Source organism: Andrographis paniculata, unplaced genomic scaffold, assembly GCF_009805555.1.
Source record: "Andrographis paniculata isolate CXL003 unplaced genomic scaffold, ASM980555v1 Contig33END, whole genome shotgun sequence".
In the NCBI taxonomy this organism is placed as follows: Eukaryota; Viridiplantae; Streptophyta; class Magnoliopsida; order Lamiales; family Acanthaceae; genus Andrographis; species Andrographis paniculata.
Genome location: NW_026137566.1, coordinates 789,838 through 817,827, shown reverse-complemented (window position 1 = coordinate 817,827; position 27,990 = coordinate 789,838). Strand labels below are relative to the sequence as shown.

The 27,990-nt window shown below is 33.1% G+C and overlaps 3 protein-coding genes and 1 pseudogene across 4 annotated transcripts; 1 reads left to right on the top strand and 3 right to left on the bottom strand.

Moving 5' to 3' along the window:
* Window positions 1-4,163: 4,163 nt before the first annotated feature.
* On the bottom strand, window positions 4,164-5,502 carry LOC127248295 (probable inorganic phosphate transporter 1-2; annotated as a pseudogene).
* A 921-nt stretch (window positions 5,503-6,423) lies between these two features.
* On the bottom strand, window positions 6,424-9,567 carry LOC127248368 (uncharacterized oxidoreductase At4g09670-like). Its single transcript, XM_051270672.1, has 2 exons — window positions 9,039-9,567; window positions 6,424-7,196 (listed from the first exon to the last, which is right to left on the bottom strand). Exons 1-2 carry the CDS (start codon window positions 9,498-9,500, stop codon window positions 6,576-6,578), a joined length of 1,083 nt encoding a protein of 360 aa, XP_051126629.1. The 5' UTR covers window positions 9,501-9,567; the 3' UTR covers window positions 6,424-6,575.
* Window positions 9,568-12,701: 3,134 nt separating this feature from the next.
* Window positions 12,702-22,603, top strand: LOC127248242 (uncharacterized aarF domain-containing protein kinase At1g71810, chloroplastic). Of its 2 annotated transcripts, none has more exons than XM_051270495.1 (21): window positions 12,702-13,147; window positions 14,239-14,283; window positions 15,449-15,487; window positions 15,648-15,818; window positions 15,917-16,069; window positions 16,199-16,234; window positions 16,735-16,778; window positions 17,688-17,778; window positions 18,012-18,053; window positions 18,131-18,239; window positions 18,540-18,654; window positions 18,737-18,786; window positions 18,927-19,005; window positions 19,255-19,305; window positions 19,439-19,580; window positions 19,705-19,749; window positions 20,136-20,237; window positions 20,331-20,372; window positions 20,774-20,953; window positions 21,610-21,735; window positions 22,197-22,603. In XM_051270495.1, the coding sequence occupies exons 1-21, from the start codon at window positions 12,791-12,793 to the stop codon at window positions 22,299-22,301; spliced, it is 2,124 nt and encodes a 707-aa protein (XP_051126452.1). In that variant the 5' UTR covers window positions 12,702-12,790; the 3' UTR covers window positions 22,302-22,603. The 2 variants fall into 2 exon arrangements, with proteins under 2 accessions (XP_051126452.1, XP_051126451.1); XM_051270494.1 differs by having other exon boundaries at window positions 21,607-21,735.
* A 571-nt stretch (window positions 22,604-23,174) lies between these two features.
* On the bottom strand, window positions 23,175-26,224 carry LOC127248243 (NAC domain-containing protein 17-like). The gene is made up of 3 exons (XM_051270496.1): window positions 25,966-26,224; window positions 24,070-25,236; window positions 23,175-23,748 (listed from the first exon to the last, which is right to left on the bottom strand). The coding sequence occupies exons 1-3, from the start codon at window positions 26,141-26,143 to the stop codon at window positions 23,342-23,344; spliced, it is 1,752 nt and encodes a 583-aa protein (XP_051126453.1). The 5' UTR covers window positions 26,144-26,224; the 3' UTR covers window positions 23,175-23,341.
* Between the last annotated feature and the right edge of the window lie 1,766 nt (window positions 26,225-27,990).

Genomic DNA, 27,990 nt, shown 5'->3' with positions numbered 1-27,990 from the left:
ATATATTGTACTGTATTAGAGTATAATATTTATTACGTGGGTTATATTTATCATAGTTATCTTATTTTAAAAAATTGTAGAATTCTTGTTTTATTTAGATGGTTTGTATTTCATTATAAATATGTACAAATTTTTAAATAAAAAAAAAAGATAATTTCAATTTTATATTCTAATATGTATAAGATCTTATTTTTCTTTTATATAGACATAACCTACTAACATTCGTTTATTCGGATACATTAAATTTAGAATGTACCTGAAGGTCTCCGATTTCGAGATATGTCTGCATTTTGCATTGGAATTTGTGTTTGCCTTAAAGTTTGAACCTGCGTTTAAGAATAGAAGATTTTTCTAGACAGACGGAGACAATGTCGGATGAGCAACTGTTATGTACGAGAACAAAAGCTCAGTTGGGAGCGACGATAGCAGTGATGGACAAAACAATTGTTATTTACATTTGCATTAGAGTTTTAGTCTGTGTTCGAAAACATAAGCTTTGTTGAGAGTGACAGAGGCAACGTCAGATGAGTTCGAGAACAGAAGTTCAGTCAAAAGCGGCGGCGGCAACGACTGACCAAACAACTGTTATTTGTGTTTGCGTTAGAGTTTATGTCAGCTGAGGGACTACAGCAATAACGGACCAAATAATGTATATTTATATCATATCAAATAAGCATTTCAATTCAAATTTTACTATTCAAAACTAAAATCTTACAAATAACAAACCAAAATTTTATTCAAATTTTTTATTCCAAAAAAAATTATCTTCTTAAGTTTGGATACAAATCACATTTTTTATTGAATTTTTGTTATCAAATTAAATATAATATTATAAAAAGTAATTATTTAAAATATCGCATATAATATATATTTATATGTAAAATATGAACCACCATAAAATTGCGAGAACTTTTATATATATATAAAGGGAAACAAATCATAAGAACTAGTAGTAATTATAACAATAATAATTGATTTGTATGGTTATAATTTTTATTTAAATTTTAATTTAAATAATATTTCAATTTAATATAAAAATTATAATATATGCTCTAACTTAAAATATATTTTTTACTATTTTTTTTATATTTTACTTAAAAGTATCTATTTTATAAAAATAAATTTTCATTAATTTATACTAAAATTACAAACATATTATTATACATATAATTATTTAAAATCAAATGACAAAAATGCCAAAATTTCTTATATTTTCATTAACTATTGAAATATTATTCACTCATTCCAATTCGAAGTAATTTTTTCTACCATTTTTATTTGTCTTATTCAAAATTAATTATTTCATATTTTTTAAAAAATTATCATATACTAATACTAAAATATCTTTAATTTTTACTTAAATTACAAACATACAATTACAAATACAATTACTTTATAAATAAAGTTATTGGACAAAATATAAAAAACTTCTTACACATTTTCACTAATCAATAAAGACCAGTAAGTAATGACCTGGTGACGTAGGAATAGACTCGTAACTGTGAGGTCATGAGTTCAAACTCCCAGGTTTTGTATTAGACTATTAGGTTCGGCCGACGTGTTACTGTAGATACGACAATTTTGATTAGTATAATTAAAATTTTTAAAAATAAAATTAAATAGTATAATTATTTTTCAAAAAAAAATTAATAAAATAAATGGGACAAACGAAAATAAAAAAATAGATATAAGAAGTTCTTACGAAAAAAAATAATAAAATATTATTATTTTATAATTTATTGGAAAATCCCCAAAATCATATCTATCACATGATGTCCAAAATTAAACGTACCCAATAATAATGAGAAATAAATTATAAATAGTGTATCATATGGAGTATTTATGTAGGGAAGTGGGAATGGTCAAAATCCTTGACCGTTTTTCTGAAAGTGACATGTCAGCATCAATGCGAAGTAACTCTCAAGAGATCCTGCAGTGTATGGTCCCCAGAACATCCTAGCCGTCGATATTACGGGATCTATATAATCGACGGTTTGGATGAATTTGGGAGCGTAGGTCCCAGCGGCCGTGAAGAAAGATGCCATCAATTGATGTACAAAAATAGGAGGTGTGGAAAGTGATGTGACAGTAGGATAACAATTTTTTAAATTCCCTAAAATTAACAAATCCCACTCCATATTTTATATGTACAATTATTTATAATACTCTATCCGTCCCAATGGTAACACTAAAATTTTCAATGTGATGCATTTTTAAAGAAAATCAAGATTTAATTTGATATTTTTAAAAAAATTACTATTAATAATAATATTTTTAAATATCAGACTTAATATATTCTTTTGTTTTATAATATATAAAAAATAATAATTTTTTATTAATTAGCAAAATATATCAAATAATTATGATATTTTAAAAATATATATTTTTATAAAATTTAGGAGTATTTTAATGTATATATATGAATCATTTTTACTATATTAAATATACAAAAAAAAAAATAAAAAATAAAAAATATTAAGCTAATAACAAGCCGTGGCTCCAATAATATGATTATTATTATTTCCTTCGTCCCATAACAGAGTATTCATTTTTCATTTTAGTCTGTTCCATAACAAAATATTCATTTCCTTTTTTCTAGTAACTGTACTATATATATAACATTATAAATACTCTTACAACTTACAATATATTACACAAATGTCATTACCTTTATATCACACATACTAATAAGGTTATTTTAGTTATTTTTATTTTATTCCTACTACATCCAAATATAATACAAATATTTCTAAAACTACGTGCAAAAAACAAATGTATATTTAGTTATGAGACGGATGGAGGATTATTTTCAAGTGTAAAAATTGAAAATTTTATGAGACGAAAAAAATGTATATTTTTTTTCGGGGAACGCAGAATTTAAATAATATAATTTGAAAATTTTAGATTGAAGAAATATACCCATTTGAACTATTGAACAATTTTGCTTTTCAAAATTCGGAAGGCAGGTGGCTGGCCAACGGAATTGTTCCACCACCTTAAACAACATAGGCCTTGTTTATATATATCTATATATATATATTGAAATTTTTTATATTATCGATGAACAATATTGTTTTTAAAAAAATTAAATATATCTATCCATTTGTACATAACATTTCCTAAGTTTTATATGATTTTAATTTGAAATTGATTTAAAATAAAATAGTATTAATTTTAATTTTTATTAAAATAGTATTTTAATATAATATTTTTTTATTGAGAATATGAATAATATTGATTTCTATTCAAAATCACATTCGAATACACCTCAAATACTTAATTTTTTATTGTTTATAAAATATTTCAAAATTTCTAGCTAAAATTTCTATATAAAAGTAAGTTTCTTCATTTCTTTGAGATTGATTTGAAAATATTTGATTTAAGTTTTCTATTTAAATAAATTTTATGAGATATTTATAATTTTTTTAAAAAAACAAAAAATTCAAATAATGAAATTAAAAATAAAATAAAATAAAGAGACACCGACTCCACTCGACCCGACCCTAGCATGGACAACCCGGGCCCATGCCCGACCCCAAATTTTTAGGCGTTCTTCTTAATTCGATTAATTATAGAATTTACCTATAAATAATGCATATTAGAAATTTAGATCCTAGAAACATGTTCAAATTATATCTATAAGCCAATAGGCCACTTTTTAAAATAATCAAACTTACCCGTAAGAATGATCAAATTATTGTACTATGTAAAATTATGACATTGAAGTCATAGGATTTTCAAAACAATCAATTTACATAATGAAAATAAATTCGTAGTACAAGTCAATTTAAATTATTGAACAATTAAATAAATCAATCAAAATTTCTATAACAAAAAAATATCAAAAACCCTATTCTAATATATTACAAAACTGTTAAAATAAAAATATTCAAAAAAAATAAAAATAAAAATTAATTAAGGAAGTCCTTGCTCTTGTTGTTGATCGTAGTTATCCCCCGAGAGATCTTCTAGAGACTTCCCTTTCCCTTCAGGAACCAAAAAACTACACAAAAACCCCAAGAAATTAATCACCCCCATAACCATCAATGCATTCTTGACCCCTATACCCGCCGGGTAACCCGGATCCGCCTTCTTCGGGTCGGGGCTCTGGGCCAAGTACAAGAACCCGAACGCCCCGACTATCGCCCCCATCTTCCCCGCCGCCGCCGATATGCCATGGCAGGTCGACCGGAGCCTCGCCGGAAAAATCTCCGCCGGCACAACGAACGTCGTCGCGTTAGGACCGAAGTTCGCGAAGAAGAACGTCAGAGAATATATCACCACGAATCCGATCTGGTTGCCGGCGGCCGTCCAGTGGCCGTACGGAACCGCCAGAGCGAACATGAAAACCGTCATGAAGAAGAATCCGGTCACCTGAATCAGGAACCTTCCGATCACGTCGATTAGGGCGACGGTGAACCAGTAGCCGGGGACGGTGCTGCAGAGAGCGATTAGAGTTTGGGCGCGTGCGATTGTGTAAACTTCCTGAACGGCGTTCATGGAGGTCGCCGGAGGAATCCATCCGATCGCCGTGAAAATGTCCTTCTGGAAGAGATTCTGACTGTAGTAAGCTATGTCGAGGAGAAACCACGTGGTCGCCGTGCCGGCGAGGTGTTTGCCGTGCTTTATTAAGAATTGCTTCGAAATCAATCCGAACCGTTGATCTTGATCCGACGATCCAACGGCTGGATTTCGCCCATCTGGCTCGATCTTCGTCTGGAGGACTTTCTCCATGTCGGACGTCGCCCGGCGGATGTCGCCGGCGACGATGGCGGTGTATCTAGCCGTTTCCGGCATCTTCATCCGCCAGTAGAATGTGAGCGCCGCCGGCAAAGCGCCGGCCATGAGAATGATTCTCCAGACATAGTCGGCGCCGGGGGAGGTGGAGGCGGCGGGATTGACGGCGTACGGCGGCGCCGGGAACTTCGAGTCGAAAACCGCCGACACGAGCATGGCGACGGCGCCACCAGCGAGGATTCCGAAGCCTTGCATAGCGAAGACGGCGGCGATGAAGGCGCCGCGGGTTTTTTTGTTGGAATATTCCGACATGATGGTGGCGGAGAGAGGGTAATCGCCGCCGATGCCGAAGCCGAGCCAGAATCGGAAGAAGCAGAGAGTGGTCATGACGGCGGCGGGGGTTTTTCCGGCGGAAAGGCCGGAGGCGATGGAGGAGAAGATCATGAGAATTAGGGTTAAGCCGTATACCTTTTTCCGGCCGAATTTGTCGCCGAGCCAGCCGAAGAAGAGCTGGCCGGCGAGGGTGCCGCAGAGGGCGACGCCGTTGACGGCCATGGAAACGTTCGGCGGGAGGGAGCCTGGCTTGGAGGCGCCGGCGGCGGTGTAGTAGATCCGGCCGAGGAGCTTGGTGACGAGGGAGATGCAGAAGAGGTCGTAGGCGTCGGTGAAGAAGCCCATTCCGGCGATAATGACGGCGGTGAAGTGGTACAATTGCGTTTTAGCTGTGTCGAGAGCGGTTAACACCTTCATGCTGTTGTCCGCCATTGTTGTACGGCTCGAGCTTGTTCTGTACGTTTCTGCAGCTACGAAAGGCTGTAAATATGTGTATATATAGATACCTATGCTTATGGATAAATTAGGGTTTGTTGCGCGATATTGGTGTATAGATTATATCTAAATCGCGATATCCATATCTTTGAGTTAAAATTATATCTAAATTTTATTTTATTTTTTATTATTATTTTTTTTTTTGAAATTTTGAAAATTTGAAAATAATCCAAAACTGTGGTTGTGTTTGTTTTCTGTTTATATTCAATTTTTTATTATGTGAATTTAACGGTTATATGAAAAAATATATGGATGTGTCATGTGGATTTTTAACAAATTTTTATTATTCAATTTTTTTAAAAAATAAATTAATAATTACTTTTTAAATTATACCAAAAATTTATTTTACATATAGAATATACATCAATATCTATAGTATCAAATAAATATTCAAATTCAATTTTTTACTATTCTAAATTCTAAATTCACAAATTAACCCACCTTGTATTTCTTTCTAACAAAATATGCATGTATATTTAGTATTTTAGTTTGAACTATTCTTTTCTTTATCAAATAAATTTCAAATTTAACTATTTTTAAAATAAATTATAAAATGTATAAAAAAAAAATCAAAAGTTAATTATACCTTTAATGTTTAAATTCTAAACTATCAATAAAAATATTGGATTCGTTTGATTACAATTTTAAACACAAATTATCACTATTTATTTAGTACAATTTTAACTAAAAAATTATTATTATTATTATTTTAAATCACATCAAAATACTATTTTTTTAAAAAAATACTAATATCAAACCCCATTTCAAATCAATTTCAATTCATAACCAAACAAACCCAATATCTTTATCACAATTATATTTACTTATATTAAATAATTTATTTTTTACTAAAAGAAATTATACAAAACAGATCTAATTTGTTTTCAACCCATCTTGCTACAACCCAACCCGGTTTGAAGCCAAATTAAAATTTGGCTAAGCTTATCTGGCACAAATTGAAAATGGGCTGGGCCGGCCCAATAAAAAATCGAACACAATTCATTGATAGATTAACACTCGATTACTTGATCGCTATTATCGATCGACGCCTTCACCGCATCCAAAACGACCTGCGTCTTCCGGCTAAGCTCCGGCCACCTCTTCTCCGGCGAGGCGCCGCGGAATTTAATGTTACCGACGAGCCTCGAAAACTCGCTCACCATAAGCGCTTCCTGGGGGCTCTCCGTGGCAACAACCGTCTCCTCGGCGGGCACCGGCTCCCATTCCTGGAGATTCTCGTCGATCCCCGGCTTCTCAGCCGCGGAAAGAAACGAAGCTCGATTCTCCTCGTACGGAATGACAAAGTCGTTCACGCGTAGGACGCCGTTGGTTCCCACTACGGTGGCGTCCATTGTCATGTTGGCCGTGAAAGAACAATGGAAGGTCGCCGTCTTCCCGTCATCCCATTCCATGGATGCGCCGCAGGCAATGATGACGCCGGCGCTGTTGAGCACCGTGCCGCCCAGGGAGACGACGGATTTGGGCAGGCGATAATCGGCAGCCCACAAGATCGCCCTGATGCAATACCAGCCTGCGTCGCCGAGGGCACCGAGAGCGTCGAGATCGGGCTTCACGCGGATGTCATTTTCGAGGAAGTTTTTGTCTGCTGCAAAGCTGAAGCTACTGTGCACCTGCAGCAAGCAAACGTAGACAGTTTAGAAACTTTTGATATTCCATCGGTTCTTAAGAAACTATCTAGTTTTTCATTTTAGTCGTTTCCATTTTATTTATACTTGATATCAATATAATACCTTAAACTCTGTGCAAAAAACAAACGGATACGGAAGGAGTACTATTCATCCACAACAACTTTTTACAAAAGACATTATATCAAATACTTTTTTCTCTCACAAAACTTCATATCAAATACCCAACTTTTTACTATTTTAAAAAAAGTTTCAAAACTTTCAAAACCTCTATATGAACTGAGCCGAAATTTGTTTGGGAAAATTACTCAGCCGAATTCCCTGCCACAACAAACAATGTCGATACATAGAAAAACAACATAGTTGCAATTGGCTATGAAATTTTGCTAAAATCTTTAATGAATCTTCTATAAAATCGAGCATGACTCGGGAAGCTTCATGCAGCCTTTGAAATTACACTAAGTTTAGCTTTATCAACTCCAATTCCTTGGTGAAGGGAGTGTAGCGAATTATATTACCATAAAATGATATTTTTCTCAATTAAGAACCAAATGCGACTCGAAAGATTCTCAAGGCAGCACGAGGAAGATATTTTGCCAAAAACTAAGAAACAGTGTATGTATCGATATTATTTGTTTTCGGCTCAAAGCTCAATTGTGGGATATTTCTTTCTACAAAAGATTTAATTCTAGGCAAAGTTCTAACAAACGAATCAACTAACAAAAGTAAAACAAACAAACCTCATGAGATAAAAATAAAACAAAATAGCTTATAATCCACTTATAGTTTGAAAAGTATGAACTTGAAAACTATGTATATAATTTCAAAAACACAAAAGAGTCTTACGCCATTTTTAGGGGATTTATAGCAACATTTTCTAAAATACTAAAGGTGTGTTTGGTTTTTATTTGAAACCAAAATCATTGTTATTCAATTTCGTACAATTTTCATAAAAATATACTTAATCCATCTCAAACATCCTCCAATATTTTTTTTTATATCTCAAACACTCTACAATATTTTCAAAATGAAAAATAATTAATTATACTTAATCTCTACCCTACACTTTACCCCATCACATAACCAAAATAAAAGCAAATATAATATACATTTTTCGCCATCGGATATCACTTGATTTCTAAATTATTCTACTTAATACTACTCATTTAAAATCCTGTGCCGAAATCAAATGTTGCACCTTCTTGGGACGGAGGGAGTACTATTTTTTCTCACAAATCACTACACCGAAATAATATTTAAACCAAAACTCAAATCAAAACCTCGATTTCAAACCAAAATCAAACGAACCCTAATAAGGCTCGTGTAGTTTAATTCTAAATCATTAAATAGTATATCGATTATAAACTATTTTGCTGAAAAATCATCATGGAAGATTTACCATGGACGATTCTTATAAATTGGAAATCATTGTCGATGCCGACAATTATACATATCGTAACCTTTTGGCTTAATAAGCAATGACAACCATTTCATACTCTTCCTAAGGTGAAAATGAACACTAAGATGATTATACCTCAAGCAAGATCCTAACAAAATTTCATAGCCATTTTCAACGAATCAAAGCCTTCAAGTTCATGAACAAAACGATCGATATTTCCTCAAATATTGTCTCACCACACAAAAATGTATTCGAATCGAAGCAAATCACTAGCAATTCAATCAATTCTAACCCCAATTATCCCAAAATTCAATCAATACCTAACCCTAGTAGACAATCGAATTTTCCCCCAAATCTGGAACTCAAGCAAGCAAAACCCTAGAATTTCGATATGAAGTAAAGCAGCAAAGGTAAAAAAAGTCACGTACGAATTTGAGTTCCCCAAAGCGAGAAGAATCGAACAGGAACTCCTCCATCTTCGCCGTCCGGGGGTGGTGCATCCACATGGTGGCGTCCATAATCTGCACTCCGGCGGACTCGCACGCCTCCAGAATCAGATCCAGCTCCGCAACGTTTAGCGCGACCGGCTTCTCCAGGAGGAGGTGTTTCTTCTTCCCGGCGGCGAGAACCGCCCACTTGACGTGCAGGCTCGTCGGCAGCGGCATGTAGACGGCGTCGACCTCGGGGTCGTCCAATACGGCGTCGTACGAACCGTAGACCTTGGCCGAATCTGGGAAGCCGTTGTCCTTGGCGAACTTGGCGGCTCTCTCGACGCTGCGGCTGCCGATGGCGTACAGCTCGGAGTTCGGGGAGAGCCTTATGGCGCGGGAAAGCTTCCGTGCTATGTTGGCGCAGCCTAAGATTCCGAATTTGATCGGAGCTTCGGCCATGGCAGGCTGAGGATTGCTGAGAAAGGAGAAGATAGGTGGACGAAAGATATCCGTTTATTGGAGGGGAAATGGTGACTATAAATTAATAAATTATTATTATTATTAGATACGTTCAAGGAAAAAAATATTAACTCCCCCGTGTGACAACTTACCCTTCCATTGGTGACACGCGATATTTAATTGATTAATAATATTGAATTATGCATTTACAATTTTTTTTTACTTAATATTAAAAATATATATTTATATAATTTTTTTTACAAATAGTATTATTATATTAGTATGATAAAACAAGTATTTTTGTATTTTTTTTTTGAAATTGTATTAGGATATAATAATTATTTTATCCGTCTTAGCTTATTTGTTTTAGTTTAGGCCCAAAATTTTAAATATTATATAATTAATAAATAATTAAAAAGTATATTAATAAAAATAATTATAAATTAAAATTAAAATGATTTGAATAGTTTAATTAAAATTTAAAAAATACTCTCTCCGTCCCACGTACCATGTCACTTTCTTTTAAAAAAATAATTACGCACTTTAATCTCATTTTAAATTTTTTAATTTATTTTTTTAATTTTAATTAAACTAATTAGTTATCTTAATTATATTATAGGATAATTATATTCACTAATACATTCTTAATTATTTTATACACCTCCTTATCGTATCTACAGTGTAGCAGATACGGTATGTAAGACGGAAGGAGTATTAAATTAAAAATTTTAAAATGTAATCAAAACAAATTATATGAAATAGACGAAAATATAAAGAATAGACCGATTAAGTGACACGGAGTATATTTAAAAATCAAGACATGTGATTTTAGAACTAGGAGGTAGTGGCCCGAGAGATACTATTATTTTATTATTGTTTTGTATAATTAATTATATTAATAGTTTTAAAATATTTTCACTATTACGATTAAAAAATTAAAAAATATATTAAATATTTAAAAAAATTATATCGTAATAAAAATAAAATAAAATAGACTCGACATATGTGCTGATCAATTAAGGATGTGTTTGTTTGGGAGTTTGGATTTTGAGTTGGAATTTGAATAGTAAAAATTTTGAATTTGAATAGGTGTATGATGTGATATAAATAAGTATTGATGTGATATTTTGAAATGTAAAATTGATTTTTAGTATAATATAAAAAATAAAAAATAGGTGTTTGATTTGATGTTTTGGGGGAAAAAAAATTGGATGAATAATGTAAATCCAATCCAATCCCCAAACAAACACACCCTAAGTATAATATGTAATTTTAATTTGAGAAATACTATAGGGATGATGAAAATATATTTTGAATTATAATATAATATTCTCTCCGTCCCTTAACAATCTATTCATTTTTTCATTTTGGTCCGTCACATAATAAAGTATATTTTCTTTCTTAGTAATTGTACTATATACATAACATTACAAATATTCTTCCAATTTACAATATATTACACAAATACTATTACTTTTATATCATGCAATACTAATAGGGTTAATTTAATCTTTAAAACTTCGTACAAAAAGTAAATAGATATATATTACTTCATCCGTCTGCCAAATTTATTTTCACTTTCCTTTTTAGTCCGTCCACTAAATTTATCTCATTGCTAATTTTGGCAAAGTCAACAAATCAACATTTAATTATTACTCTCTATTTAACACTTATTTAGACCACTAACTTTATTACATTATTTCTCTCCATTTACTTTACTTTTTAACTAATGGGGTGTATTCAATTAGGATTTTAATGGAGTTGTTTGAATTTTGAAAAGTCCTTAGATTTAAGTGGATTTATAAATTCTATAGAATCTATGCAGAGTTTAATTGATTTTGTTTATTGATTTATATGGATTTTGATAGATTTTTGATTGGATTATTTATTAATTTTTCTAAATTTCATTAGACTTTATAAATTTATAAATTAAATATTTTTTTTATTGATTTATAGAATTTTAAATATATGCACTACACTTGTATGTATAAAAAATTACAAACATTTAAAAAAAAAAAATTAAAAGTAGATTAGTTCTCAAAAAAATATATTTATTATTATTCTCACTTTTATTTTATTTTTAAATTTATATTTTTTGTTATAGTATTATTTTGATCGAATTTATTATATTACATACATTCAGCGCAATTAATTTTTATTTTATAACAATCTATTTAATTGTTATTATTATTATTTATATGAATTTTTATATAAAAAAATATATTTATAAATAAAATTACATTAAAATTTCAATTTTTATTAATTAAAATTTAAAAATAATTAAAAATAAATAAACATAAAGTAACATTGTCAAATATAATAGGTGGTTTTTGAACTGACCGAACTAAAATTATGAAAAATTTGATTTTGATTTGACATTTCCAAACATTAAAATTGATAATTTTAATTCGAACTATTTGAGCAAGTTTATTTTTTTATTATATATATAAATATTTGAATATTATATCAAATATATAAAACTTTAAAATATTTGTAATTTTATATTACACATTTAAATTTTCTTATCTTATTGATATTATTATAATAAAATAATAAATACATATAAAATAATAAATAGTTATTAATGCTATAAATAAAATTATATATACTTTTTTATTAATTTTGAGAATCCATTAAAATGTCACAAGATTCTATGTGTTTGTTTGGGGATTGGATTTAATTTTCACTATTCATCCAATTTTTTCTCTTCAAAAACATCAAATCAAACATTTATTTTTTATTTTTTATATTATACTAAAAATTAATTTTACATTCAAAACATCACATCAACATCTATTTTATATCACATTATACAATTATTTAAATTCAAAATTTTTACTATTCAAATCTTAATTCAAAATCCAAAACCCCCCAAACAAACACACCCATTTATTAACAAATTTATTAAAAAATATAACAAAATCCATGGATTTTTAGAGTCCATGGATTGTTGAATACACCAAAATTTTAAAATTTTTCTTAAAATCTGAATCGAATACACTTAAATTTTAAAACAGATTTTGAGAATCCAGTAAAATCTATATTGAATACTCTCCCTAAATCTCAAAAATATCCTAAATTATGTCAAATGAACGAAAGAATTTTGTGTAAACAAACTGTGTATAATTATCAACTAGACAACGACATAGACCCAAATTTACACCTTCTTAAATAAAAATGGAAATATGGATAATATAAACATTTGAAAGAGAGGCCAATAAGCCTTCAAAACCGTAGCGCCATTTTTTTTCCGCGTGTGTTTTTGGCTGTTCTCTTTTTGTTCCCAAACAATGTTCATCGCTCCGCTCCGACCGCCGCCGCCGCCTCCGCCGTTTATCGTTCCGAATTCCGTACTCATCCGCCACATACGGCTGAGTGTTCTTCCGCCGCGCCGCTATCTCGCCGCGCCTGCTGCCGTTTCCCGAGACCTGGACGACTTCACGCAGTATTCCGGCTACCTTTTCCAGTTGAGCTCATCGGAAGCCGAATCGTTGACTGAATACAGCGTATCGAGAATCGCGGATATATATCAGAAGAAGCCTCTGGTTGTTCTTCGCCGGCTGTTCCAAACCGCCACCACTCTCGGCAAGTGGTTCGCTCTCCGCTACTACGACCGCGTCACGGAGCGTGCGGATTTGATGTTCCAGGTGAGATTTGCGAAAGTTTTTTGTTGGTGTTCTACTTCTGCTTGAATTGAAAGTAAAGTTTTCGGTGTTTAAAGCTGTAATGGTTAACGAGGCATTGGCATACAGTAGAGCTGATGCTTCAAGGCTCTTGAAATTTTGTTCAAATCTTCCGGAATTCGTATAATTAACCTTCGGCATTATTGGTGTTGATAGTTGATTATCAATCTCCTTTTCATTTGTAAATCATCGTGTAGTTGATTTATATTTGTGGCAGTTTGAGATAACGATCTAGTTTTTATACTTGAATTGAAATTTTGTTTGAGCCCGCTTGTTAAACAATTTTTTTGTTGGAATTCAGCTTAAGAATTATTTTATTTTATTTTGAATTCAGTTAATAATAATGGTTTATTAATAAATTTATGTAAAATAATTAGATTTAAATATAATGTTAGTATTTATTTAATATAAAAATATTACTCCCTTCTTCCGGTGAAATAAGAGCATTTGTAGAAAAAGGTAGGTGGAGGGAGGGACTTTTGAAAATTTAGTTAGAATTAAAAATAAAAAATAAAATAATGCGTAGAGAGAAGTTAATAAAGGCTATGATCTTAATGAATAGAAGATAATATTTAAACGTTGATTTGTTGACCTAGTAATGGTGTAAATTTAATGGACAGACTAAAAAGAAAGATAGTGAGAGTAAATTTGGCTGACTTGAGGAAGTAATTTATTTTTTTAACAAATACTGTCAAACATTTACAAAGAAGCTCGAACTCGTTTGTGAACATGAGTTAAAATTTGTGTTCGTGTTCGACTTGTTTAGCTCAGCAAACGAACTTTTAACGAACCAAACTGAGTAAAGTCGTCTGTTCTACCCTCTAAGTACCATCTTGTAGAAGATATTGGTGTAATTGTTTATTCATATAAACTAAAGTCTGTATTAATTGAAATAATATTGGATAAATTCATATATGGACAAGGATTTGGTCACTTGCCTATGGGAATGATGGAATGATAATGAGTGATGGAAATCTATCATTTAAGAGAGTAAAGCATGAATTTATTCTAAGTTTGGTCAATATTTTCAATATCCTTTCGATCTTGAATTGTAGGTTAGAGCTGCTGAATTGAGGAAGATCTTACTACAACTTGGTCCGGTATATCTCATTCACTTTACAGTTTTTCGCAATTAACAGCCTCCCTTAATTCACTATTTATTTTTACATCTTGTATTCATTGCTATGAAATGGGTTTGCTTGTAGAAGTATTTTGTGAATGTTTACGAGGGGAATGCATGGTTGTTGTCTTGCACAGACTGACATGTATTTAAATGCACATATGTCGATGAGTGTCCACATCACTAAATGTATCGGTGTGTTCTTCTTTTTACCTTGTTTTTTGTAATACCTCGGAGTTGAGCTGATGCTAGGCCAACTCCCATGGGTGAGTTAGTGTCAGACCATCTAAAATTGAATAATAATTAAATGGATTGAATAGACTACTCATGTAAATATTATGAACATTCTTTTTCGAAAGCCCTACTGAAAGAACTCTAGAGAGTTAAGTGTACTTGCGGGCTGGGGTGTCACAGTTGGTATCAGAGCCGACCTGCGATAGCCCACGGTCATTGACCTGACTATTGAGGGGCCTAGTAGTTGATGATCCAACGGGGACGTTGCACTCTTAAGTGGGTGACGATGTAATACCCGTTGAGCCGGTGTTAGGCCAACTCCTGTTGATGAGCCGATGCCAGACCATCTATGATTGAATAGTAATTAAATGGATTGAATATACTAAACAATGTGTACATTCTCTTTCGAAAGCTCTACCGAAAAAACTTTTAATTAGAATTTTAGTTTCAGTAGGGCTAACCCCCTGGGAAGTCTCTGTGATGCGCGCGAGGCCAAAAGCTCTTGTGTTGATCTATGGGCCAATCTATGATCTCGACATACTCGCTTCGCGTGGCTTGCGGATCAAAATGTCACATTTTTGCATGTGCCTGGGAGCTTATGTTTATATATTGTCAAATAAATCCAACATAATTCAAAACAAACTGGGGTTATTACAAATTGCTTCCGTTCGTTCAACAGCATAGTTGAGCATTTAATATGTTTATTAAGTTATGAAATTTGTATGTAAATTCTTCTCGTGGGGGTACGCTATCGTTGTATTGTATCATAAGTAGTGAATATGGCTGCAACATTTGGAGAGGCAGCTTTTGCTTGTTACACTTCGCCATCAAAAGCAATATTTTGTAGTTTACCTTTGATAGTTTCAGTGAATAATGTTGACTAGTTTGTGGTGTGCTTTGTTTTTTTGTAGGCATATGTTAAGATAGCTCAGGCCATTTCATCTCGAGCTGTAAGTAATATATTATATGAATGAATGGCTGTTGTTTTTGTTAATTTATTTGCCTCTGCAAACGACATGCACCCGTGGTGAGTATAAAACTCTAGTGATTCAGTTTTGAGTATAAAACATAGTTACCAATAAATTACAACTTCAAACCTGAATATTACAGGATTTGATTCCGCCCTCATATTTGGATGAACTATCAATTTTGCAAGACCGAATTACACCTTTCTCCACAGAGGTTGCATTTGATATGATAGAACAAGAACTTGGACAGCCAATAGATGTACTTTTCTCGGAAATCTCACCTGAGCCTGTGGCAGCTGCATCACTTGGACAGGTATGTCATCAATTTATTTCCATGTGATTCAGAACTGCACCGTTACGAGTTTAAAATCGCAAGGTTGAAAAACAAATTATCTGAATATATGGGAAAAGGTCTATCAAGCTAGGCTTCGTGCCAGCGGGAAGGTTGTTGCAATCAAAGTGCAGAGGCCTGGTGTTAGAGCTGCCATTTCATTGGATATATTAATCTTGCGATACATAGCAGGTGTGATAAGGAAAGCAGGGAAGTTTAACACTGACCTTCAGGTGTGTGCATTTCTGAACCATAGTGTTGCAATTTCAGCATTTTGTTGCATGCAACTCACAAGGGCTTTTTATTGTACATTATTTGTTCTTATTGTAGCATTTAACTAACACATGTTCTCCAATTTGCAGTCGGTCGTTGATGAATGGGCCTCAAGCCTTTTCAAGGTATTTAAATATTTTGACAACCTTAGAGTCTTTTGATACTCCTGTATCTTTTACATTTTTGAAGGGTGGAATAACCATTTCATACAATGGCGAAAATTCATGTCAATAAATCTTACCTTGGAGCCCATTGAAGCTATCAGATAGGGAAGACATAACACCATGTAGAAACTGTTATTTCATGTTATGAAAAGACCCATCTTAACAGAAGTTCAAAACGTCAATTGAGTCCTCAGATGCCAAAAATCAAAACACAACATTCATGGTTTTTTCTTGACTTTTATACACGACGTGCCAAAAATCAAAATACAGCATTCATGGTTTTTTCTTGACTTCTATACACAAGGCAATTTCATTTTAATAAATGCTGAAATACTTGTTGATTTATTTCCTTTTTCCAGAGCATGTGTGCAATTTCTTCTCCTCTATTTTCTTTGTATGCCTTTGTGTGAGGAATTTTCTTAGTGCTTCATATTGAATACAGGTAATCCAATTGAATGCAGGAGATGGACTACAATAGGGAAGCAGGCAATGGAATTAAGTTTAGGTAAAGAATTATCTATGTTACTGGAAAAAAGTCAAAAATCAGAATAGTGTTAGCATATTTCTTCTGTTATTCTTCTGCCAAATGATTATAATTTTCTGACATATTAATTAGCCTTAAGGCATTTTAGTGCATAGGCATCTGTCCAAGGGATGATGAGCTTCTGAAAGAAAATTATTTGGAGAAATTTTTTACTTTGTTGTTTCCAACTTCATATTTTGAATAATGTTTTTATTTAGGTGTATCATTCAGATGGTAGAATTGAGTTCAACATAAAACCTTAGAAACTAGACACTAGACTTCTTTTAGATATATTGAGTGGATATATGGGCAATTGTGGACAAAGGTAAACAAAAGAAAATAGTTAAACTTTATCGAATGCTGATAAATCCTTGAATTTGAGAAAGCTAATAATGACCAACATTAACCTGTAAAAACATGTATTAACTAAATAAAACCCTCCATTTGAAGGAATTCTTTAGGCACATAATATTGTGTGGTGCCCCAGCTTGCCACAATATTTTATAACATCTTGAACTCAAAGTTTGATCTACAATTAGGTGCAGAATAATTAAGTATGTCTTTCACGTCACTGTTAATTGCAATCTGCAACTTACATTTTTTTATTGTTGAAACCTGGATTCTTGGCACTAGAAGTCAAGGAGAAAGCAAATACCTCAAAAAACAGTAATTAGCTTCAATATGCTGGTCATTCGTTTTTCTGATTGGATAGACCAGAGCAATTTGTTTGATGTTTATTGAAGTGTAGGACAACAGCTCTGCTATGGTGTTGAATTTGTATGTGTTTTTATTATATTTTTGTCATGTGTTTGGGATCAATGTGCTCTGACTGTTATATAAAAGAAGAAAACATATGTCAAACCAGTTTGCTGACAGTTGCTACTCGCTCAGACAGTTATACGGCAGCATAAAAGATGTAGTAGTTCCTGAAATGTATCTTGACCAAACAACTAGAAAGGTTCTCACCATGCAATGGGTTGAGGTAATGTCTGTATTTTGTTGTAAATGTAAGGTTTCAATGTGAGGCATTGCACCATCCTTTTCGTCACACTTTGAACACATGGAATATAGTTGTCTCATCTCCACCGATTCTACGTTTAACTATGGTATTAGAGGAAGTTGACATATATAATCAGTGATAAGATGTAAAAGCTGCATGCTCAGTGTGCTGTTCTGTATGAAAAGTGGTAATTTTCTGCCTATCAATGAATACAGGGTCAAAAGCTTGCGGAGGTGAAGGATCTATACATAATTGAGGTCTATTCCTGAAACTATTTCCTGTAGGTTGTTTGCCTAATAAGTTTCATACATCAAGTTAACGCACAGTTCAACAGGTGGGAGTTTATTGCTCATTCAATCAACTTCTGGAGTTTGGGTTCTATCATGCTGATCCGCATCCTGGAAACCTACTTCGAACATATGATGGGAAGCTAGCTTACTTAGGTACTTTTTTTTTCCTTGATCCAAATTATGGGTGAATTATGTATTGGTACTTTCAAGGTAAATCTGGGTGTCATTATTATTTTTTTTGTCTCTTATTATTTTCATTTTCATAGAGAGAATCTCGCATGCTTGTGAACTGGATCAAAAGTTTATTTACACCTAAAAGCTTAAGTTTATGATACGTATCATTTTTTTAAAGATAAATGTGCATTTGATTTCATTTGTCCACCTGTCTTTAGGGAATATATTAAATGTTATGTTAATGCCTGAAATATATATATATATATATATAATCTTCAGACTTTGGCATGATGGGGGAATTCGAAGAAGAACTTCGTGATGGCTTCATTGAAGCTTGCCTTCATTTAGTAAATCGTGATTATGATGCACTAGCCAATGATTTTGTAACCCTCGGGTATGCTGCCTATGTTCTCAGTCGGCTGCTCTTAGGCTTGTTACAAAATGTATATTAATGATCTGCAACTTTAATGCAATAGGCTTCTTCCGGCAGCAGCTGACAAGGATGCTGTTACAAAGGCATTAACAGGTTTATCCCATCCTAAGATAGAACTTGGTCACTTAGATATGTAGATAAGTGTATTTCTTATCCTTGGTCTTTTAAGTTTGGCAAGTTCTTCTCAACAGCCACACACTATTTCTCAGTTTCTAATGTGAAATAGTACTTAGGTGTCTTTCAAGATGCTGTCGCAAAAGGAGTTCGCAACATAAGCTTTGGGGATCTACTTGGAAATTTGGGAACCACCATGTACTTATTCTTCTATAAATTTTATACTATATACCTGCACCTTCAACAGCATACCATCTTCATTGTGTTATTTAAGCCGGAATTTGTAATTTGATGAGTATTGATGTAAAGAGGTACCAAAGTGTTGTGCTCATGATCATATTTTGGGGCCCTTTGGCTTCACTTCTTACCTCTCTACGGGCATTTTTCTTGCAGTTGAAGTATCTCTGAATCAATCATTAGATTAAATTGTCTATTTTACGTCTGCAGGTACAAATTCAAATTCAGAATTCCTCCTTATTTTTCTCTTGTCATCAGAAGGTAGTTCTGTACTTTTTGTTTCCTATTATGTGCCATTCACAGAAAATGTTATATCGAAAGATCTAACATCTAGTTAATGTAAAAAACATTTTGAGTTCCTAACTAAAGAATTGTGCATATGGACAATGCCCAGTCTTGCTGTTTTGGAGGGAATTGCCATCAGCTTCAACCGGGATTACAAAGTTTTGGGCAGTACATACCCATGGATTGCCCGTAAAGTTCTCACTGACAGCTCACCAAAGTTAAAATCATCTTTACAGTCTCTTCTTTACAAGGTAACTGCAGACAGCTGGTTAGCTTTATACATAATTAACATGTTACCTACAAGACTATGCACTTTCTTTAATGCTGTCATCTTATAATAAGATAATCAAAACTGATTTTTAGTTTTCAAACTAGGATGGATTCTTCAGGATTGATCGATTAGAGGGTCTCTTAACAGAGGTGAGATGGTATACATAATTATATGAAGTCTTTTCTTTGTTCAATGTCATTCTGCCGAAGGAAAAATTCTGTCTGGCATCTGTCTGTTCTCTTGTAGATACTTCATGATCACAAATGCCCCTGGAACCGTCTACTCTTATTAAAATAGGAATGTAACTATCTATACCTCATGATCACCAAGCCTTTTCTATCAGAAACACTTATCCTACATCATGTCCATCATATATTGATCCTGTCAAGATCGCAGGTGGTTAAAATAATGACTTTACTTAAATCACCATAGGTCATCTGTAACCTTCAGCTTCAATATTTGGCTTGCCGAAGCTGGAGGCTTAAACAAAATTATAGTGATTCAACTTTCTAATATTCTGTTTCCCTTGAGGCAGTCATTGCGTGCCAGGACCGAGCGAGCCTTAGTTATGAAGCAGGAAGGAGATGACACAAAGATGGCTATCAAACAAATTCTGTCCTTTACTTTGAATGAGAGGGTATTCCTTCTTGTATATCATTCTCGGTTTAGCTGGAAATGGGATGCTGGGCTGAGATATCACTCTCAAAAGTATTTGGTTTTATGTGTGTAGGGTGCATTTGTGAGAGAAATACTGCTTGACGAATTGACAAAGGTAAGATTTTGCAGCACCTTTTCTGAATTTCATGAGTATAATTTACCCTATCCAGTTAAATATTCATCGATTTGTACTGGTTCTGCTTACTAACTCTGCTTATCAGAACAATGTAGAAAGAATTGACAGCATCCATAGTTGCCTCATGGCCACTAGTTTTGAATATTCAAAGCATCGAAAATAGCATGCATATTTTGAAAGTATTGTACAAGATTAGCTTTACTTCGAAGCTATTACATACAATCTATGCTCTATACTGGTTCTGCTTACTCACTCTGCTTATCTCCGAATTTAAGCATTTTCCCTTTACATCTTGTGCTTAATTAACTAACCTACTTCACCCGAGTGATGCAATAGTTTTACGGCCAATGCTTATTATCAGCTTCTGTTATTCGTTGCAGGGCGTGGATGCGCTTGGCATAGCGACCATGGATTCAATACAATCGACCCTGACTGCAAACCTTCCTTTCAGACCGAAACCTCCTTCTTCTTTGACTGATGAAGACATCGCCAATCTGAGAACACTGCGACGCCTCATGCAACTACTTTCCGGGCTTCAACAGGCTGAAATTTCTCAAGTGGTAAGAGATACTCATGAGGAAAATTTTTGCTTCATTTAAGATCAAGATTGCATATTTTTGCCTCCAAAGATTATCTATTCATATATATATAGATATAGATATATGTATTTTTAGCCCCACATGTGGCACCATTATCATTTCGGTCATTTAAGTAAAAAAGAAAAATAGTCTTATATCTAATTCATAAGTGTTGAAAAAAGTCATTGATTCCGGAATATTATCATGTGCCGACATTGAAATTACAGAAGTGATATAGGCTAGTCAAGTGGCAATTTTTTGCATAAAATTTTTGACGTAAATTTAAGTTTTGAATAAATATACAAAAATTAAAACCATGTCAATATTTGGTGCTAAAAATTATTATGTGTACACTACATGTCAGTTCCAGACATGTCGAAATATTCCTTTATCAGAGGACCTTTTCAGCGATTATGGATTAGATGTAAAACTATTTTTATACATATTTTACTTAACCTACCAAAATGATAATGAGTTTTACGTACAAAACTAAAAATACATTTATTCATATATATATATATATATATATATGTTCCCTCTCCATCAATACATAACAGATGTGCATGGATAGAAGATCTACTGAAAAGGGAATAATTGGTTGTATGTGGTACGTACGTTGTTAATGCTTTTCACAGCAGGATGTAAAAGGAATCGACGCATCCAACAGGCGAAAGCAGCCTTCAAATGAAGCATCAGCAGCATTGATTCCTACTGGAATGCTTTCTGGTCAAGAAATGCTACCACTTCTCTCAGTTATTGTTGAGGTAAGAATGAAGCATCTATCTATTTGGATTTGAAATTGTGATGCTGTTTGACTGAAAATATAGTGGGAATAAATAGTCCATAAAAAATAAACACTCTAGCCATCAAGATTGACCTTGAGTTTAAAACAGTACCTAATCCTATTTTCAGTTTGTTTTTTGTTTACCTTTTGGATTTGAAATTGTTTTCAACAGAAAATAAGTTTGAAATACTATGGCTGTCGTTATAGTAAGAGTTTTGAATTTAATTTTTTTTTAATTGAAAATTAATATTTAGTTTGAAATATGTTTATTAAAAAAAATTTAATATATTTTTGGATTAAAATATTATATGATAAATGATATAATTGATGACGTAGAAATAAAATATTGATTGCAACTTACATGCAATTGTGCAGTATCATCATCGATATTTGACATTATTGATATAAACAATCTAATGCGCGGGTATGTACTGTCTCCAGCTCCCGCAGGATTCACAACAGCAGTTGTTAAGACTGCCAGCAGATTTTGCCGGAAAACTAGTGTCCCGTGTTGTGGCCAGGATCATAAGACGGGCATTCCTGTAAGCAGATCTACTCTAACCGGCGTCACCTTTAATAAAAAGAAATGAGAGCCTTAGGAGCAACTGTTGAGACCGATTTCCTTTCGAATTATGTGTATATATATATATATTCATAGAAGCCTTTATTTCAATTGTAATTGGATAAATACATCACCATTCCACATATCAATATCTACCCTATAGGTCTCGTAAGGGGTGACTTGGTGATATGAAGTATCTTCGTGACTATGAGGTTATAGGCTTAAATCCCCGATGCCTCCAGATCTTTATTTGTTATATATGATTCACCTAATATAATTTGTCTTATCGAGCCTAATTTACAATTTATTAGGTTCAGTCGGAGGCTAGCACAGTACTGACGGCACAACAAATGTAATAAAAATAGTCATGTCCATAAAACAACACATAACAACAATAATTTACATAACGTATACACTACCGTTGACTTCAACATGTGTCAACTAAAACTACTGAGTTGTATGGATAATCAACATGATGCTAAATAGACCCTGTAGCTTGTTCTAGAGCTTAAGGTTTACTACAATCTATCATCAATGCAACTTTGGTAATGCAGACTTACCATCAGCTGTTCACATGAGTCAATAAAACATAACAAAAATCAAAATCCATTTATCCGCCGGACTTACAATATAATGCAACTTTGGTAATGCTACATACTGTTTCAACAAAATTGCATCCTCACAAGCATCATAGGATAAAATCCAAGCCAATGAAATATAATACCAAATTGGCTCTATGCCTATCTATGTTTGCAAGTTATTAAGTTTGGCTAAAGATTTTACCCAGAGCGCACCTAAAGGATAGAGACTGCGGATTTCCATGTTATTAAAAAAAATAATAATAAAATAACAGATAATGAAATCAAAATGCTCATAAACAATATATACTCTTCTTCTTTTTTTTTAATCTTTCTTTTCTTAACAAAAAGCTCTTTCATTAGCTTCTGGCCAGGGCACCAGAAGAAATCTTCCCATTTACATACACTGATGGTTATTTCAAACATAAACATCATATATATATATATCATCTGCCAACCAATCTCAACGAAGATCGATTCAGCATCCATAAAACAGCACACAAAGCCCCAAGTAAAGAAAAACACATAAAGAAACCAATTCTAGATTTTCCCAAGCTCCTTCTCGAAGTTGCAGTTGCAGGGGTATTACCTGCAGCAGCAGCAGCAACATTCGTGTTCCGGGGATTGATTCTTATCCTTCTAAAGCTAGACAATCTCCCGAGAGCCCTATTTACCAAAGCACTTTCAGAAGCCGAAGCAGGAGCTGCTGGTATAGACTCCACAAAGGACCAGAGTGAAGTCGAGAACCATGAGTCTGTACCATCGTCCTGTTTCCCACTTCCATTTTCATAACCATGGGGATTTTGAATTTGGTTTTGGTTTTGGTTTTGGTTTTGGTTTTGATCAAAAACACCTAAGAAATGCCAAAAAAAAACCCGCAAAGAACATTAGTGTACAAATCTAGCATTCGGTATAATAGAAGAAGAGCTCTTGCAGCTGGCTCAAACTCCCCCATTTCCACTTTGGGCACAAGAGTTATCGCCAACTTGAAGATGACATGGTCTTTACACATACCATCCATCTGAACAAGAGCTCCATTGAATCAGTCGACATATCAAAAGATTACAAGTTAACATTGTTTAATATTCTACCGAAGAATTCAATTTTTAGTATCTGACACAATTTTAGAAGAAGCTTGTAAAATAGTTATGATAGCTTCCACCAGTTTCAGTACCTGAGCTTGATGGAGGAATGAACCCTTGATATGCTTCTGCACTTGTTACAACACTGCTGCTTGGCTCGTCACCCCACAGCTGATAGTTGATTTCGTTGGAATTGATGTATTGTTGCCCCGGGAGGTGGTTGTTAATACTGTCGTGGTTATTCTGGTCGGCGCTTGAGATTATGTTCATTACGCCACTGTCAAAATTGTTCATCTGTGGCTGCAACATCTGTCTAGACTCAACTCCTGCCTCGGAACAGAAGAAGGATGGATCTTCGAACTGATCAAACTCAGAAAAACCACCAAATTCATCGAACTGCAACTTATCCATGGGTTTATCAGGAACTTGCGTGGTTGGATCCGGGCCTATTAGATCATCCATTTCAAGAAAGTCCTCTTCAATAAAAAGATGATCTTGCACGTTACTGATTGGGGCTGAGTGCACTTCACTTGCCTCTTTAAACTGCAACTGAGTCATGCCCGACTGTGTAAAGTCAATACCAGCAGGCACATTTTCTTGATGGTCAAACAGTTCAATCCCTGGTAAAGAGACGTCTCTTGAGGAATGGTAAGGTAAAGCCCCAGAAGTTCCATCATTGTCGACGAATTCGCTTAAAAAGTCATTATCAAAATCTATAGGCTGAATAGGAATTGGCTCGTCTGCTATTCGGTTCAAGATCTCATCCAGCTCGTCTTCTACGGGTTTAGCTACATTAGTATTACTATTAGGCCCGATTGCATTTACCTCCTTCACAGGCGTGACCAATTCAATGGGGTTTATTAGCTGAACTTCATTTTCATCATCAGCCCAATCCTCTTCCCTGAACAGAGCACCATATTGCTCGCCATTTTTAGGACCGGGCCCGCTTTTCTTGAAAACCTTGTACAGAGCGTAGTATTCCTTGACATCCTGGCATCTCTTGAGCTCCTCCTCATCCATTGTATACTCGTGCATCACCCAGTCTGTTCGTTCCCCATTGGGTGCTCGTCCTCTGTAGAACACAAGTGTCTTCTTTATCCCGACCGCACGAGAGCCACTTGTAATAACACGGTCCTTACCAGTGGCTTTCCAATACCCATGCCCTGTCGCCCTATTGGACCTCGCTCCATTCGGGTATCTTCGATCCCTAGGAGTGAAGAAGAACCATTGTCTGTCACCTGTTTTCAGCTTTGACATCCCTGTAATTCATATACGCCAAATGTAAGTAACATTATACAATTAAGGAAATAAATATAATATAATTAACAACAACTAATCAAAATCATCATTCAATCAAGAAAATTGATGATATGCAAGGAGGCTACTGTAGCTTAAAGGCGAAACAACAAACACAAATATAGTGAAATCCATAACTCAGATTCCTCATAAGCAAAAGCTTAACTACATCAACAAACAAAGCATGATCATTCAAAAATCATATCCCTTTCTCGATTCTAATTCACTCAAAACTTTATCAAATCAAATGCAGGCTGGAAACATACATCACCAACTCAATTTAGTCACTAGAATTATTTCAGCTACCAAAATACGTTAACCATGAAAAATATCTCTAATTCTTAATGAATAACCCCATGAACACACAAGAAATGATAAACTCAAAACCCTAGCAAATAAAATGGCAGCATTCCTTCTTAGTTTTGAGTTTTCGGAACCATTCTGTAGTCACTATTTCAGCTACCAAAATACCTTGACCGGGAAAAATATCTCTAATTCTCCATGAGAAAGTACATGAACACGTAAGAAGTTCGTAAATTAAAAAGCCAAAACAAAACCTAATCAGAACACAAAAACACGAAAAGTCAACGATGAATCCAATCGGCAAAACCGAAAGGAATGAAGAAAACATAGAAAAAAACTCATCCAGATTATAGAATCAAGCAAACGGAGTAGTGAAAGTTGAATCAAACCAGGCAGATCCTCCGGATCCCACTTGTAGACATCGGTCTCGGCGATGACATCGAAGCGGTGGCGCTTGCAGGAGATCTTCCTCTTGAGATAGTAAAGCACGAGCTCCTCGTCCGTGGGATGGAATCTAAACCCCGGCGGGAAGATCTTCCCGTCGGAGAGACAATCGGAATTCACCATCGAAGAGCAGAGCAGAGCAGACCTAATCACAAAATTGGGGTTTTCAGTGGTTGAAAGAGAAAACCTAACGCTGAACGAATGGTAGAATTATAAACTAAAAAAAATAATTAAATTTAGGGAAATTTCCCGGAAAAAGAAAACGGAAAAATGTTACGGTGTTGCTGCGGTGCACCTGAGCCGGTGGGCTTTCGTTGACTCCGTTGACCGTATTGTCAATTTCTCATTTTTAATATTGTATTACGTTCATCTTATTTATTTTATCATTTTTTAAAAAATGTATATATATTTTTTAATATTATTTTAAAATTTTAAATTTTTTTATTTTAATTATTTATTAATCATATTTTTAAAAATTTTCATATTTACAGTAAATAATAAGACACCGTAATCAAAATAGAGAGAATAATAAATCAATTAATTTACAAACATTTATTTTCTAGTAATTGTTTATTTCGAATTTTTTTATTTAATAAAAAGTATCATTATACTTTATACAGTAATACAAAATATTCCCTCCGTCCCAGAAGAAGCGTCTTATTGAGAGTAATAATTAGGGGTAGTTTAGTGGGTATAAAATATAATGTAAAAGACTAAAATGTCTTTACAAGGATTTTAAAAAGTATGTTAGAATAATAATTAGGGGTAAGTTTAGAAAAGTATGAATAATTTTGTTATAAAATTGGGACCACGGTTGCTAAAATAAGAAAACATAACAATTGTTTTGGGACGGACGAAAACGGAAAAATAAGACAACTTTTTTAGGATGGAGGGAGTAATACTTTACGTGTCTCATATCTATTTATTCATTTACTTTTTGTACGAAGTTTTAAAAATATTAGTATTGTATGATATAAAGATAATGATATTTGTGTAATATATTTGTAACGTTAGGTAGATAGTACAGTAACTAAAAAAATAAAATTAATATTTTGTTATACAACGGACCCAAATAAAAAAATAGATAAATTTGTAAACGACGGATGAGAAAATCATTAAAATCAAATGAATTAGAGTAGAAATTTATTTATTTTTTATTTCTATTATATTATTACTTATAAAAAGTACTAAAATTTTAAAATCTACTCTCTCCGTCCCATGTAATATGAGTGTATTACCGTAAACACGAGAATTTAGGTAAAGTATAATTAGTATGCAATTAAAAAGTGTATTAGTAAAAATAATTATTATTTAGTAAAAATAATTATAGATTAAGATAAGTAAATAGTTTAATTAAAATTAAGAAAATTATAAAATTTAAAATTTAAAATGCGATTAAAATGCATAATTATATTTCCAAAATAGAAAAGACAAGTTATGTGGGACGGACGAAAATATAAAATATGAATAAATTATGTGGGACGGAGGGAATATTTAAGAGTAAATAATACATATGGAAGCGAAGGAAAAAAAATATACTTATAATTTTATTTTACCATCTAAATTGTATATATTTTATTAAAATATATTTAATAGATAATTAAATATATAATTCTAATTTCTCTATTCATACATTATATTATCAATTAAATAAATCTCGCTAATTTAACTTCTAAGTACAATTTGAATTAGTAATCAAACATGGCATGGATATTTTTGTTTTGATATTTTAAGCTATATTTTATATTTATAATGTTAAAATTAAAATATTTTAATTATATTTTTTACCAAAATTTGTTAGACGCACTTCTTGATTAATATTATAAAAATATTTATAATTCACACAAAATATAATATGTATATTTATTTATTAAAATTATTATTTTTATATTAATTATACGAGTTCTCCATTTCTATAATAATATGTGGAAATAAAGTTTTATTTACTAAAATATATTGTAAGATAATAA